Raw genomic sequence first — 16,188 nt, 5'->3', positions numbered from 1 at the left:
TTCGCCATTCTCCGTTCTTCTTTTTCACCAGCACAATCGGCGCGCTGAACAGGCTTCGGGACGGCTCGATGGCTCCCGTCAAGAGCAATTCCTTCACATGACTCGCGGCATAGTTGGGTTCCTCGGGTAGTATCTCTGTTTAATGGGCTCGTTGTCCTTCATCACAATCCGATGGCTAGCTACGCTTCTGTTTCCAATCCTTTACTGGTGCTTAAGACACCCCCGGGTTGTCTGACCGCGCGTCTAACGGCACCCTGGACAACTTTGCTGTCCGACCGAGCCTCCACTGGCGTCCTGGACACACTCTTATCGTCCGACCGCGCCTTCACTGACACCCTGAACACATCCCGATTGCGCCTCCGGGATTCTCTCTGCGGGACGGACTGCCGCCCTCTGCCGAATCCCTAACCTTGCCGCCGGGATTCCCTAATTCCCAGTCCCTCCGGCGTTCCTAGCGTCATCTCGCTGTCCCCACAACGTATCGTCATACCTATCGCACGGAGAAAGTCCATGCCTAGAATCACTTGGTCTAGCATCGACGTCATTATAAGTAGAGGCACGCCGATCGTGCCTCCCGCTACACTGATTTCCGCGTGCACCATCCGTGCGCCATCTAGCCCTGATCCGTCCGCTAGTCGTATCCTAGTTTGCACGTCACTAATCTCCACGTCCTTCGCGACCTTCGCCGCGCAGGCCCCACTGATGAAAGATCGGGTACCACCGGTGTCGACGACACGACCCCCTCGACTCGCAAAATATCTACTGCTTCCGGGATCCGCTGACCCTCTTGCCCGCACCGAAAGCATAGCGGGCGTCGCCTAGCTGTTCCTCCAGATTCTTGACCAATCATCCTATTGGCGGCCTCTTCCCTTGGTACCGATAGTGCCCCTGGGACTACTCCACTGAAAGCCATCCCGCCGACTGGTGATGAAGCTACCCAGAACGGGTTGTTTATGCTGTTTGTTGTCTGTGCTTGCCCATCGCCTAGATACGTGCCCGTGCTACCCCCTAATCGAGATCGCGAACCAGGCGGGTACTGCTGACCCTGCTGTTTTATACCCTCGTACTCGACGGCTAACTGTATGAGCTTCGACAGCGACGAGAAATCTTGTCTCTGCTCATACAATTTGTACTCTGGGGCTGCGTTGTCATATATCCTGGTTAGTTCTTTCTCAGGGCTGTAGCCAGCGTGGTGCATCAACGCCCTAATGTCCACCACATACTGTTTGAATCCTTCTGACTCCGATTTCGAGCGTCTGTCCCATTCAATTGGGTCGGGTTGTGTGCTTCGGGTCCGTGAATATTTGACCTCCAGTTCGGCTAGCCGAGTCCATATTTTGGCCGAATGTGAACCCCGGGAAACGAAACTTGCCAAACGACGACGCAAGTCTTCGGCCCGCCCTAGCTCACTCAGCCCGAACTCGCGAGTAATCGCCTCCAGCTCCTCCTTTCGTCGCAAGTGGATCCACCGTATGCCCACCCTTGGATTCTGGCACTCACCCGTATCCATCCTTTCGTACATAACCTCTTATTTTTGTTTCTCGTTACTCCTCTTTGATATCCTCGTTTCGTTGCCTTCTTCTTGGGTTGCGGTTTTATTTCCGTCTACTGGTCTGTCCTTATTGCTCGCCTTGTTTTAATTACTTTATTTTTAATTTTTATTTTAATTTTAATATTTTATTTTAAGTTATTTTATTTACAATTGTTTTATTTTGATTTTAATTTTAATTATTTTATTTTAAAAAATTTTATTTAGAATTATTTTAATTGTAATTTATTTCGTTTTAAGTTATTTTAATTTATTTTTATTTATTTCGTTTTTAGTTATTTTAATTTTAATTTACTTTTATTTATTTCGCTTCTAGTTATTATAAGTTTAGTTATTTTCACCGAACCACAACACAAAAATTAGTCACACAACAAAAACACGGTCGCACCTTAGCTGACCATCCTAAAAAGTGACGCTTCGTACCGGCCTCACACTACGGTACCTTTTGCTGCACCCGTCCGCTCTTAGACCGTGGTACTATGTTCACGCTCGTTAGCCACTCTCACTAAGTTATTAGTTAATTATTGCCCTTAATCACTAAAACGTCTGGGTTTCTTTCTTTTCGTTTTGCACGAGTGATCACAAAAAAAAAATAAAAATCAACTTTCAACGTAATCGTCTCGTTGCTGCTCACTTTTGTCTTAAATATTCACCTTTTTTTTCTCACAGTTTTATTTGTTTAACAAAAGAATTATTCGCCACTATAACCTTAATGTTAATATCAGACCGAATTCACTTCCTTGTTCAATCACTTTCTCGACGCGCTCACTGGCCGCACAATTTCGTCGCGTACCGACCGGTTTTCCCCACGGTAGGCTTAGGCAGCTGCCGACTCTCCGTTAGTTTTCGAGTCGCTTCTTTGCTATTTTCCTATTGTCTCCACTTGTTTGTCTGCACATGTGCGCTTGCTGCTGACACCCCAGTTTCGATGTTCCTTTTTCCTACGCCGCGGGCAGCTAACTTCTCAGTTAACTCTGCCTTTTTGGCCCTAAGCTCACTCTGGTGGCACTTTCGTGGGCTTTTGGGCCACGTTAATGGCACGCCCCTTCACACCTAGGGTCCCTGCTCGGGGGCCACTTGTAATGTAGTGTTCTTAGCCGGGGTCGTAAAACTCAGTCGTACCGAGTCCACTCTACAAGAAAATTGTAGTTCGCCGAGACGTGAAGCTGAAAGGGGGGTTGGGAGTTGAAGGGATCACTCCGCCACAGAATGATTAGTTTTAGGAAAGGGGAAGGGAACCGCTGTGATCTCTCCGCCGCGGCTTGTGTTAGGGTTGATCAGCGTGATGGGTGCTGCTAGGGTCGTTCTGCTGCTAAGTGAAGAGTTGCTGTACCTAAGCGACTCTTACTGGACACCGAATACAACAAAAGAAGAGAACATAAACCCCTTCAATTGTAATAACACTCTTTCATTTAATTTAGAACACAGGCCCTACTGCACCGTCACTTCTTGACTATCTATCCCTAACCTCGCGGTCACTTCGCCATTCCTTTTCTATGTCTTTTCTTGTCACGTCTACACGTCCAACACTTACGCTCGCCAAATCAGAAGTGAAGCTGTTGATCAGCTTCGCCGTCTTACGACCCTTTTCGCCCTTTTCGCCGTGCGGCGAAAACTATCTATTAAAGCCTATTCGCTCCTCCGTTCCTCCCGTTTACATTTTCAGGAGTCAGAGTTGCCTACGATTAAGTTTAATTCGTAATCGGTCTCTCTTAACTTAAATCCTCTTCCCTTATTCTCTTAAATTACTGGTTTTAAGCTATTTTAGACTTTAATTCTTTCAACCTTACTTAATATTAATTGATTATATTATATATAATAATTCTTATTGTGACCCCGCGTCACAGCCAGTTGAAAGAGTTGTAAAGCTATTATATCCTATATAAATTGTATAGGTCGCTTTCCTTTGGATTTGTCAGTCTGGATCCCCACCATGGGTGTTTGGCGTTGAAGTCGCCACCAACAATAAACATCGTTCCGAGTTTTTTGAAAAAGTTGCAAAAGTCAGTTTCTTTGAGTGCGAACCTTCGGGGGAGGTAAATCGCTGTGACTGTTACGTCTGCATGTATACATTTTATCTCAATTGTGGCAGCTTGTATAGCGTTTTCCCTTGTGCTGTCCATAATTTTAAACTTTTAACCTTTTTTAATGAGAATATCAGCGGCTCTGTGAGCTCTACCGGCAGGATGGTTAGCTCTGACTATATATATTCATATTCAATCATTCTAAAGAATGATCTATTGGTAAAATGAGTTTCAGATATTAACATGATGTGAATCTCATTAGTTTTTAAAAATAAAGATATTTCATTTACATGGTTGGAAAGCCCATTGGCATTGCATATTCCGATGTTTAGATTTACTTGCATAACTTTTTTACTAGTAACAAGGGTTTTTTCGATCAGTTACTTACTTTTTCGACAGAAGTTCCTGATAAATTCTACACCCTTGGCAGCTAGTGGCATGATCTTCAAGGCAGTTGACACATTTTGCTGGCAATTCTTTGCCTTTCGGGTAAGTATTACTTAGATGTCTAAGAGAGCATTTTAGACACCTAAAAGGTTTGGCACAACGATATCATAACAACGATATCATAACACTATATCATTAGTTTTTCGATGTGTTTCTATATTGACAACAGCGTTACCAATGCGTTTAAGATTATATACAGTATGTCAATAAAGTGTTTTTACTAGCGAAAAAAAACTCATATTTTTGGTTTAGTTAAAAATAAATGTACCTAAAAGTGAGTTTTTTTTTCGTTTCTAATTTATTTTGATTCTTTTTTTTTCCTAGAACTTAACGGCATAAAAATGATTTAAATAAGATTATCCAAACATTTTAAAGAATTAAAAAACTAAAAACATTCAAATTGTATGCTGTCAATAAAGTGAGTTTACACGAAACTTTGTTACTAAATAACAATATTTAAAAACAGTAATACATTTTATTTAATATTTTGTGTGGCTGCCTTTAGCGTCACATACAGCCTTCATTCGTTGTTTCATTGATTCAATTATTTTTTGTATGTATGTTCCTGGAATCTTCTGCCATTCTTCCAGTTGAGCAGCTTTTAAATAAGTTTTTGATTTTGGACTTCGTTTTGCTAATTTTTGTTTTCAAATATGACCACACATTTTCTTTTGTGGTGGAGTGTCCAATACCTTTCCACAGTTGTACAACAGCCACACTCTCACCATATGAGCTTTATGCTTCGGATCATTGTCCTGGTAAAATTTAAAATTTTGCTTATTGCATAAAATCCAAATTTCCGTGCCTGCTGACGAGATGTGTCTGTAAAATGCTCATATATTGTTTAGCATCCATAGTATTTTCTATGAAGGTAAAATCTCCTACACCCTTGCTCGAAATACTCCCCCACACTATCATTGACAGTTTTCCGAATTTAATTGTTGGGATAATATTGCGGTTTTCCAACGCTGGTAGTGGCTCTCTCCAGACTCTGGATGGCCCATCATTATAGTAATGTATCATTTTGCTTTCGTCACAGAATATGACGTTATTCCAAAAATCATTCGACCTATTCACATGGGCTTGAGCGAACGATAACCGCTTCAAAATATTGGGGCCGAAACTAGAGGTTTTTTCTTGGCAACTCGTTATGTGTAGTCATTCGAATTCAGCAATTTTCGGACAGTTTCATGTGAAACATCAACACCACTTTCTTCCTTGAATTCTTGAGCAATATCCCTAAGCGAAATTTGATAATTTTTCTAAATTTTTCAAAGAATTTTTCGCTTATCTCGGACAGAAATTTTGCAGGGACGATCACTTACTGGCTTTGCCTCTAGCCTATCTTCCTTATTGGCTCTGTTTAATATGTTGTATATCGTTGGTTTTGATAAATTAAACATATCAGCCAGTTCCGAGACTTGACGTCCCATCTGATGATTATTATACACCAGCTGAGCGACTTCAAAAGTTGTTCTTTTTCCTGGAATTTTTTTTTTCACAAAATTGAAGCAAAATGTTACAAATTGCAATAGAAAATGACTAGAAAAGTCAAAGACACAAAGGAAGCTAAAACGCATGGGCCTAAATCTAAAGGGATCGCCCAAAAGAGAACGTCAAAGCAATTTACCGTAGCTGTAACAAAACTTTATTAACAGCATAAAATTTGAATGTTTTTAGTTTTTTGATTTTGTAAAATATTTGGATAATGTTATTTCAATAACTTTGTTGTTATTGTGCGTGTGAGCGTATGTTAGCATGCGGACGAACACGCTAGCGCGCTCGAAACGAATTCGATCGCTCAGCTAGAACTTTTATGACTGTCCGTTAGTTTTCGAGTCGCTTCTTTGCTATTTTCCTATTGTCTCCACATGTTTGTCTGACACCCCAGTGGGACTTTCTAAGCTCATTCTGGTGGCACTTTCTTGGGCTTTTGGGCCACGTTAATGGCACGCCCCTTCACACCTAGGGTCCCTGCTCGGGCGCCACTTGTAATGTAGTGTTCTTAGCCGGGGTCGTAAAACTCAGTCGTACCGAGTCCACTCTACAAGAAAATTGTAGTTCGCCGAGACGTGAAGCTGAAAGGGGGGTTGGGAGTTGAAGGGATCACTCCGCCACAGAATGGTTAGTTTTAGGAAAGGGGAAGGGAACCGCTGTGATTTCTCCGCCGCGGCTAGGGTTAGGGTTGATCAGCGTGATGGGTGCTGCTGGGGTCGTTCTGCTGCTAAGTGAAGAGTTGCTGAACCTAAGCGACTCTTACTCGACACCGAACACAACAAAAGAAGAGAACACAAAGCACTTCAATTGTAATAACACTCTTTTATTCAACCTAAAACACTGGCCCTACTGCACCGCCAATTCTTGACTATTTATCCCTAACCTCGCGGTCACTTCGTGATTCCTTTTCTATGTCTTTTTTCTTGTCGCGTCCACACGTCGTACACTTACGATCGCCAAGTCCAACTTGAAGCTGCTGATCAGCTTCGTCGTCTTACGACCCTTTTCGCCATTTTCGCCGTGCGGCGAAAACTATCTATTAAAGCCTATTCGCTCCTCCGCTCCTCCCGTTTACATTTTTGAGGAGTCAGAGTTGCCTATAATTCTATTTAATTCGTAATCGGTCTCTCTTAACTTAAATAGTCTTTCTTTATTCTCTTAAATGATTTGTTTTAAGCTATTTTAGACTTCAATATGTTCAACTTTACTTAATATCAATTGATTATCTGATTATACTTCTTATAATTATAATTCTTATTGTGACCCCGCGTCACATTGTTTAAATTCAAGAATATTTTTTGTACATACCAAATTTGATGTTGCTAGCTGAAAACCCCTGAGCTAAACCTCGATATTTTGTAATAATGAAGTATTGCAGGGACATATGATATGCCAAAAATCTACACTCTAGCTACTATTATATGTATTTTCACAAAGCCACTATAATATTAATGTAATAATAATAATAATATTTTTAATGTTTTTATTGATGTTTTTAATGTTTTTATCATTTAATAATATATGTAGTTTGAAATATTTATTTTAAGTCTAAAACTATGTTGTTATTTTGGGTCCAGCAATAATTGTAGCTGTATTTCCTGTTTTTCAATTATCGGTAACCAGTAGTCAGATGGAAATATGAAATTTTTTGGTTGGAACTTTCTTATTTCATGCATTGTTTTATGTACATGCTTACGTTGCAAATTCTTATGATGTATTATTGTTTGCAACCTATCAAGCAAATTATTTGACTCTCGAACTAAGTCATCAATGGAGTGGAGCAGGAAACCCCAGTCGATTTTCTGCCTACCTACCAGGTTGTTGCTCCTTATATAAAACGGAATAGGAATAAAACTGCGCCACGGCTTAAAAGACTCAATAGTATAGGGTATGAAACTCTCTTTTAACTCCATTTCAATAGCGTCGTCATCAAAGTGCCACGATGATAAAGTAGGATTCAACTGTATATCATGTATTCCTAGAGTTGAATTAAACGCTGTATTTGTCTTATGGGTATTATTAATTTGAAACTCTTTTTTTTTATTTAAGTCACAAGTGTCATCCTTGCCGTGATGCTTAAAGTCAAACAGGCTTGAGTTGATAATGCTTTTATTATATGCTTTGGGTAAAAGCGTTTGTGTTGAAACATCTGTTTTGTCGACACGGTCGGTCATTTGCGATATGGAATAGGTTAGTACATCTGAAAAAATTACGACTTAGTCTTAAAGAGAGTATTTCCAATTTTGTACTTATACATTGTTGATATCCATCCTTTTTAATTGAGTATTGACCATCCGTTAATATTCCAATATCTTTAAACAAAATCATATCATCCTGGACACCTGTCACAGCTTCTTTCATCACTTTAGTGGGAACGAAATCAGTTTGTAGCGCCACATTGGTCTTGCCAGCTCGTAAACGTCTTTATCCAGTAAAAGTCAATAGTTTGATGGCACATTGTATTAATGCTCTAAGGTGTTATGTACATACCTGGAAGCATCAAGCAATTTAGCACGAAGCAATGCATTTTTATCCGGCTTAGAGAGAGTTGAAACACTAACAGCTCGCCAAGGTGGTCGTTTAGTTTCATTTTCCTTTTCTTTCTCTGCGGCTAGGTCTTTCATGCGTTTCCAACTCGTTTTCGCTCTAAATAAAAATATTTAAATTTGTTGACTTATTTAGTTTAAATATATACACATATAAAACGTCTCCGATTAAATAAATGTTTATAAGTACATAAAACTGATTGTCTTGACTAACTATTTGGTGATCAACGCGCAGCCCAAAGCGTAAGAAATGCAAAGCTGATATTATTATTGTAGTACTCCCTTTGTCGGGGCTTAGGTAAAAGCTACTTGTGACGGCAGTTTGAAACTTTTTAGTTTAAAATCCGACATAGGACGTGGACTCTCAGATAGTACGGGTTGATTTCAAATTTCAACGGCGGGAGATGGCTGCAAAATATTTTAAAAAAAAATATATCTCTATATATAAAACTGTTTGTCCTGACTGACTGACTGATTGGTGATCAACGCACAGCCCAAACTGTAAGAGCTAGGAAGCTGAAATTTTCCCTGTAGTTATCTTATGTGATTTACTATAGGTGCACGTTAAGACGGGATTTCCGGAAATTCCACCCGCAAGTGTGGAAAAATCGCGAAAAACGTTTTTATGAAACTTTTTTGTTTACCATCCGATCGGCCTCAAACTTATTTTCAAAGATCTTCGTTCAAATTCATTTGAGGGGTGTTTCCCACTTTTTGGAAAATCCATTCCTCCTTAGTGGAAATGGGGGTCAAAGATTTGGTGTATGACGTTTCGTCCTCAAATTCATTTCCAAAGATCTATAGGAAAAATCATTTGAGACGTGTTTCACACTTTTCGCAGAATCCAAACTTCTACGGCAGAAAGATTTTTTGGACAAAGTTTTAAGCTGCGTCCGATTTGCTTCAAACTTATTTTCAAAGCTCTACATAGAAATATAATGAATACGTGCTTTAGCGATTTGGAAAATTCCACCCGCAAATGTGGTAAATTGGCGGAAAAAATTTCTATGAAAGTTGTTTGTTTACCGTCCGATCAGTTTCAAATTATCAACAAGGTTTCAGACGAAAGTTAATTTTATTTATTTATTTATTAAATGGTCGACAAAAACGAGTGTCTTCCTAATTATTCAATATAAAAAATTATAAAAATTAAGTTGTAAACGCCTAATTAGATTTGTTAGTGACGCTATTATAGCCTACAGCTAAGAAGAAGGGTGTAAGTAGAGAAATTAGTGTTCTTAAGTAATCATTAAAAATAATTTTAATTAACTATATTATTTATGAAAATACAATAAATAGTTAAAAAGAAATAAATTAGTAGTTAATAAAGTAAAGAAAAGTATACTATATATAGAGTGTTAAGTAGGCAGGGTAAAGAGATAGTAACGGAAATCACCGACCCGGTGGGAGAAAATTTATAGCCTGTCCGGCAAGCTTCCCGAAGGTATCCTGAAAGCAACGATTTTATTAAGGGTAGAGAGAGGGTTTGGCAGAGAAAACGTGATACAAACTATTATAATTTTTGCATAACACGCAAAAAGAATTGTGCATAGCGTAGTCTGTTGTGCACATAGGTAGGAATAAGGGGCGATAATTTCTGGTAGGTCTAGACGGAACAGAGAACTGAAAACGCCCTAACAGAAAAGAGAAATCTATGTCACCAATAATCAATTTATGTAGGAGGACAACACCGAGGATTGTCCCACGGTTGGTTAAGGACGGAAGATTAAGAAGAAGCAGCCTGCTGGGGTAAGATGGCAACTGAAGATTAGGGTCCCAATTTAAACCTCGTACGGCAAAAAACAGAAAATGCTTCCTAACAGATTGAATACGATCCTAGCTATTGTTACACTGCGGTGACCAGATGCAAGAGCAGTACTCAAGGATAGGGCGAACAAGAGAGATGTACAGAAGTTTCGTTATAAAAGTATCGTTAAACTCTTTAGACCATCGTTTAATGAATCCAAGTACACCCTTTGCCTCACTAAGGATGGTATCTATATGAAGATTGAAACCGAGCTTAGAATCAAAAAGAACGACTAGATCCTTAACTGTAAGTATACGTTGCAATGGAGTATTGTCGATTGTATAACTTACAAGATAAGGTGTGGTACGAGTGAAGGTCATAAACATACACTTTGAACAATTTAGATGCAATTGATTGGCCGAACACTAAAGTTGCATAGCGTTCAAATCATCTTGTAGACGAGAATGATGTAAAGGATTAGTTTATGAAAGAATAAGTTTCACATCGTCAGCAAACATAAGTACACGGGCATGTAATATAACTGAGGGGATATAATTTATAAAAAGAGTAAAGAGTAAAGGTCCAAGATGACTACCTTGAGGAACACCAGAAGTAACGTGAACCTGTTTTGAGGTCTTTGGGTCCTACCTTTTAAATAAGATGAAATCCAATGCAAAAGAGACGGGGGGAAGCCCATACGGTCAAGTTTAAAGAGTAATAGATCATGGTGCACTGAGTCAAACGGCTTACTGAAGTCAGTCTAAATTACATCAGCTTGCATTTCGAAAGAAAAGCATAATTTACCAAGGAAGTAAACTCAAGCAAATTGGTCGTAGTTGACCGATTCTTTACGAATCCATGTTGAACAGAGGAGACTACTGATTTGCAGAAATGCTGCAAATTCGAAGTGATTATCTTTATATCCTGAACCCATTACAAATGGGTAGAAAGGGTATAATGTTTTTGTGCAAATGTATATAACAGGCAGAAGGAAGCATCTCCGACTCCATAAAGTATATATATTCTTGATCAGCATCAACAGCCGAGCCGATCTATCCATGTCCATCTGTCTGTCCGTCCGTCTGTCCGTCCGTGTATATGAACGCAAGGATCTCAGAACCTATAAGAGGTAGGGACTTGAGATTTTGGCTGTGGGTCCTCCTTGTCCCCGATAGTTATCGATAAAAATCGGTATCGAATTCCGGTTTTTAGAGCAAATTGGGTAAATAATAAGAGTTGGAGTCACTAAACTTGATATGTTGCTTCTAGAATAGTATATATATATCAATATCTTTCATTTTATACATATCGCCACCTCCGAAAAGCTATAAATCAAGTTAACAACTCAACTTGTATTTCCCACCGATTAAAGCTAAAACTTAAGACCAGTTTACTTTTTCAGAATACTCAAATATTCCATAGCACATTAAGATGTACTGTAGAAAACTTCATAAAGATCGGTTAAGAAACAAACAAAAGTTGTGTGTATTGGCCTCACACGTGTTAGCAGCGCCTAGCGCAACTTGCAAGAATTTCTGTATACATGTACACACACACACACAATCATGCCCGTCTTCTTCTAATTCTATCAAGAGCATTGCAATTGCGATTGTATTCCTTTCTGTGCTGCTATTTTAATTGGTATTTTTCTCATCAAGACTCAGTTATTGGAGTGGATGTTGAGTAGAGGCGGCGGCAAGTAGTACGGTCTGTTGCGAGTTCGAACCCTACAGAAGAAAATATTTTTTTATACCCTATACCCATTGAAAATGAGTATAATGCATTTGTGCATATTTTTGTAACAGGCATAAGGATGCTTCTCCGACCCCATAAAGTATATATATTCTTGATTAGCATCAGCAGCCGAGTCGATCTAGCCATTTCCGTCTGTCTGTCTGTTAAGAAAATGTGTTTGGCTGCGCATGTGGATTGGATGTGGACACACACACATTCATGCGTGTCTTCTTTTGAATTCTATCAACAGCATTGCAATTGCGATTGTTTTCTGTGCTGCTATTTTAATTTGCTTTTTTTCTCGTTAAGACTCAATTATTGGTGTGACTGTTGAGTAGAGGCGGCGGCAAGTAGTGTAGTCCTTCACGAGTTTGAGACCAATTGAGGAATCTTTTTTTGTATACCCTCAACCCATAAAAAATTGTTAAAAGCCACTACGTACCAATAAATCAAATACATTTGAGCTACCCACCAACTTAAACTACATTTATAAATCAATTGTATTTTTAAGAATATACGAATATTCTATAGCGCAATAAGCTCTACTATAAATTTCATCAATATCTGTTAAGAAACACAATGAAAACGTGTTTTGGATGGTTTCGTGATTGTGGCAGCTAGGGAGAATTGCAAGAATTTCTATATACATGTACACACACCCAATCATACGCGTCTTCATTGAATTCTATCAACAGCATTGCAATTGCGATTGTATTGTTTTCTGTGCTGCTATTTTTTTTTTCTCGTTAAGACTCAATTCTTGATGTGCCTGTTGAGTAGAGGCGGCGGCAAGTGGTGTGGTGTGTCACGAGTTCGAGACCTATCAAGGAAACATTTTTCTTAATGTGTTTTTTGTACTGCTGAAGTAAACGAGCGCGTACACAGAGCTGCCTTTTGTGTTGGTAGAAGAGGGTTCAGCGTATTCCCTAGTTGGGAGCTCCCGACTAGAGCCTCTTACTTGTTTCTAATAATTTGGGGATAGCGGACAATGCCCCTGTAATTTTGTATATGAGACTTCCCCCGTTCTTGTGGAGAGGAATGATATACGATTGAAAAGACAGAACATTCAGGGGATAAATTAAAAAGTTTTAGCAATGGACGAAGAAGGGAAGAACTACACTCCTTGAGTAGACAACTAGGAATATTGCCAGGCCCAGGAGAGTAAGAAGATTTTCAAGAAGTTATAGAAGAAAGGAGAGAGGATTGAGAAATAATAGGTGCAGGTATAGGACCGGATGAAGTAATATTGTAATGGTGAGAATAATTTTTAGGACAGGCGGAAGAGTAGTTGATTGGAAAAAGTTAGCAATGAGGTTAGCAGTATCGGAATCATTGCTAGCTTTATCTGTCCCGAGAGAAAAAGGTGATGGCACACTTGAAGATTTACGCTTCAATTTTACTAAATTATAAACCTGTCTCGGATTTTGGGCGAATTACCTTTTGCAACGAGAAAGATAATTCTCATAGCACTGAGAATTCAGAAGAAAGAAGTTCGACTTGGCTTTGGAATATTTAGTCAAGTCAATACTCGAACCAGACTTATTCAACTTTTTAAAATATTTAGACTTCATATTTTGTAGGTTTGATAGTCTGGGAGTGAACCATGATGGCTTTGAAGAAGCAATTGAGGGAATTAAATTAGGAATAATAAAGAGTAGGTAGAGATCAGATGACCTTTTATTATTGGCAAATATTTGTAAAATTATTTTTTTATATTTTATTTTAGGTTTTTTTCTTACTACTCGAAAAATTAAATTGGTGGTCAAAGGTTGTAAGGGCGAAAATTCAGGTTAGGTCCGATCAACTAACACCTCCTTTTAGAACTTTACATTTTATAAGAATGAAATAGAGATTTCTTTTATATTCGATCCCATGAACAAAAAAAACAAGTAAGAGGTTCTAGTCGGCAGCTCCCGACTAGGGGATACCCTGAACCCTCTTCTTCCAACACCAAATGCAGCTCGTGACACGCGCTCGTTTGATTTAGTAGTAATAAAGAAAAATGAAAAAAAAAAAATAATTGTTCCCCTGGCAGAGTTCGAACTCGCAACTAACCGCACTACTTGCCGCCGCCGCCTCTACCCAACAGCCACACCAGCCAAAAAAAAAAAGTAAGAGGTTCTAGTCGGGACCTCCCGACTAGGGGATACCCTGAACCCTCTTATTCCAACACCAAATGCAGCTCGCGCTACGCGCTCGTTTGCTTTAGTAGTAATAAAGATAAATTAATAAAAAAAAGTTCCTTTGGCAGGGTTCGAACTCGCAACTGACCGCATTAATTGATGCCGCCACTACTCAACAGTCACACTAGTAAAAAAAAAAAGTATCCTCGGTATGGTTCGAACTCGCTACAAACTACACTACTTGCCGCTGCCTCCAGTGAACAGTCACACCAATAATTGAATCTCAGTGAGAAAAAACCAATTAAAATAGCAGCACAGAAAAAAATACAATCGCAATTGCAATGCTGTTGATAGAATTCAAAGAAGACGCGCGTGAATGTGGGTGTGTACATGTATACAGAAATTCTTGCAATTTGCGCTAGCTGCTGCTAACACGTGCGCAACCAAAACACATTAATTTGTGTTTCTGCTAGCATATGTAAGGCATGGAACCATTATAGTGTTTGAAGGCTCACTAAAAGAAAAAATTGCTAAATATAATTATAAAAATGCTTTAAATAAGATGAAGTATTTCAAATCATGAATCGACATTCTAAACACACCTGATTAGAGCGCACTCTGATTCTTTGGTGGCAAGCCCTTTTGATGATCTTCTAAGCTTTGGGTCTCACTATTTTCGGATGATGTTGCACTGTTATTGCTAATAGGTTGTGCTTGTTGCTGAACGTTCCTCATATTACTGACTTGTTTATTTCTTTTTAACAACCCTAAATTAGGAGCTGACTTCATCGCAACCAATGGATTGATACAAAACTATTTGCACTTTTTTCGTTGCCATGGGATACGCCTTTCAAAATACCACCTGCATAAAAGCATGTGTTACATTCACTTTATATGTATATACATAAATACATACAAATTCAATAAAAAACAAGTAAGAGGTTCTAGTCTTGAGCTCCCAACTAAGGTATACCCTGAACCCTCTTATTCCAACACCAAATGCCTTTGCTTTAGTAGTAATAAAGATAAATTAAAAAATAAAGTTCCCTTAGCAGGGTTCGAACTCGCAACTAAGCGCACTACTTGCCGTCACCGCCTCTACCCAACAGCCACACCAGGCACAAAAAAAAAATTGTTTCCTCGGTAGGGCTTAAGCTCGCAGCAGACCGCACTACTTGCCGCCGCCTCTACTCATCAGCCACACGAAGAATTGAGTCTTAATGAGAAAAAAACGAAATAAAATAGCAGCACAAAGCAGAAAACAATACAATCGCAATTGCAATGCTGTTGATAGAGTTCAAAGCAGATGTGTGTGTGTACATGTATACAGAAATTCTTGGAATTTGCGCAGCAGCTATGCTGCTAACACGTGCGCACATAACTTTTGTGTTTCTTAACCGATCTAAATGAAATTTTCGACAGTACATATTATTGTGCCATAGAATATTTGTGTATTCTCAAAAAGTCAATTGCATATAAATTGTGGCTTAAATTGTTGGGCAATACAAGTTGGATTATAAACTTGATTTATAGCTTTGCGGTGGTAGCGATAGGTATAAAATGAAAGATACTGATATACCATTCTAGAAGCTACATGTCAAGTTTGGTGACTCTAGCTCATATTATTTGCCGAAATTGCTCAAAAAACAGGATTTCGATATAGATATTTATCGATTGCTTGGAAACGGAGTAAGTTATCGATTATCGAAATCAAACTCTGCGCCAGGATTAGGAGGACCTACAGCTAAAATTTCAAGTCTCTAGCTTTTATAGGTTCTGAGATCCTGGCGTTCATACATACGGACGGACCGACGGACGGACAGATAGACATGGCTAGATCGACTCAGCTGTTAATGCTGATCAAGAATATATATACTTTATGGGTCGGAGAAGCATCCTTCTGCCTGTTACATACATGTGCACAAAAAGAGTAATACCTGTTTACCCATTTTCAATGGGTTCAGAGTATAAAAATGCTTTAAATAAGTTGAAGTATTTTAAATCATGAATCGACATTCTAAACGCACCTGATTAGAGCCGCACTCTGATTGTTTGGTGGCAAGCCCTTTTGATGATCTTCTAAGCTTTGGGTTTCACTATTTTCGGATGATGTTGCACTGTTATTGCTAATAGGTTGTGCTGGTTGCTGAACGTTCCTCATATTACTGACTTGTTTATTTCTTTTTAACAACCCTAAATTAGGAGCTGACTTCATCGCAACCAATGGATTGATACAAAACTATTTGCACTTTTTTCGTTGCCATGGGATACGCCTTTCAAAATACCACCTGCATTAAAGCGTGTGTTACATTCACTTTATATGTATATACATAAATACATACAAATTCAATAAAAAACAAGTAAGAGGTTCTAGTCGGGAGCTCCCGACTAGGGGGCACCCTGAACCCTCTTATTCCAACACCAAATGCCTTTGCTTTAGTAGTAATAAAGATAAATTAAAAAATAAAGTTCCCTTAGCAGGGTTCGAACTCGCAACTAAGCGCACTACTTGCCGCCGCCG

At 39.1% G+C, this 16,188-nt stretch overlaps 1 protein-coding gene across 1 annotated transcript; it reads right to left on the bottom strand.

Annotated features, from left to right (window-relative positions):
* Nucleotides 1–7,079: 7,079 nt before the first annotated feature.
* LOC135431177 (uncharacterized) lies at nucleotides 7,080–15,828 on the bottom strand. Its single transcript, XM_064686143.1, has 4 exons — nucleotides 15,695–15,828; nucleotides 8,008–8,163; nucleotides 7,773–7,939; nucleotides 7,080–7,717 (listed from the first exon to the last, which is right to left on the bottom strand). Exons 1-4 carry the CDS (start codon nucleotides 15,826–15,828, stop codon nucleotides 7,080–7,082), a joined length of 1,095 nt encoding a protein of 364 aa, XP_064542213.1.
* Nucleotides 15,829–16,188: the final 360 nt, after the last annotated feature.

Source organism: Drosophila montana, unplaced genomic scaffold (assembly GCF_035044405.1).
Source record: "Drosophila montana isolate Dmon_TW-CO22-7 unplaced genomic scaffold, ASM3504440v1 contig_3162_1, whole genome shotgun sequence".
In the NCBI taxonomy this organism is placed as follows: domain Eukaryota; kingdom Metazoa; phylum Arthropoda; class Insecta; order Diptera; family Drosophilidae; genus Drosophila; species Drosophila montana.
The sequence above is the reverse complement of the archived record's forward strand: the minus strand, read 5'-3'. Positions and strand labels throughout refer to the sequence as shown.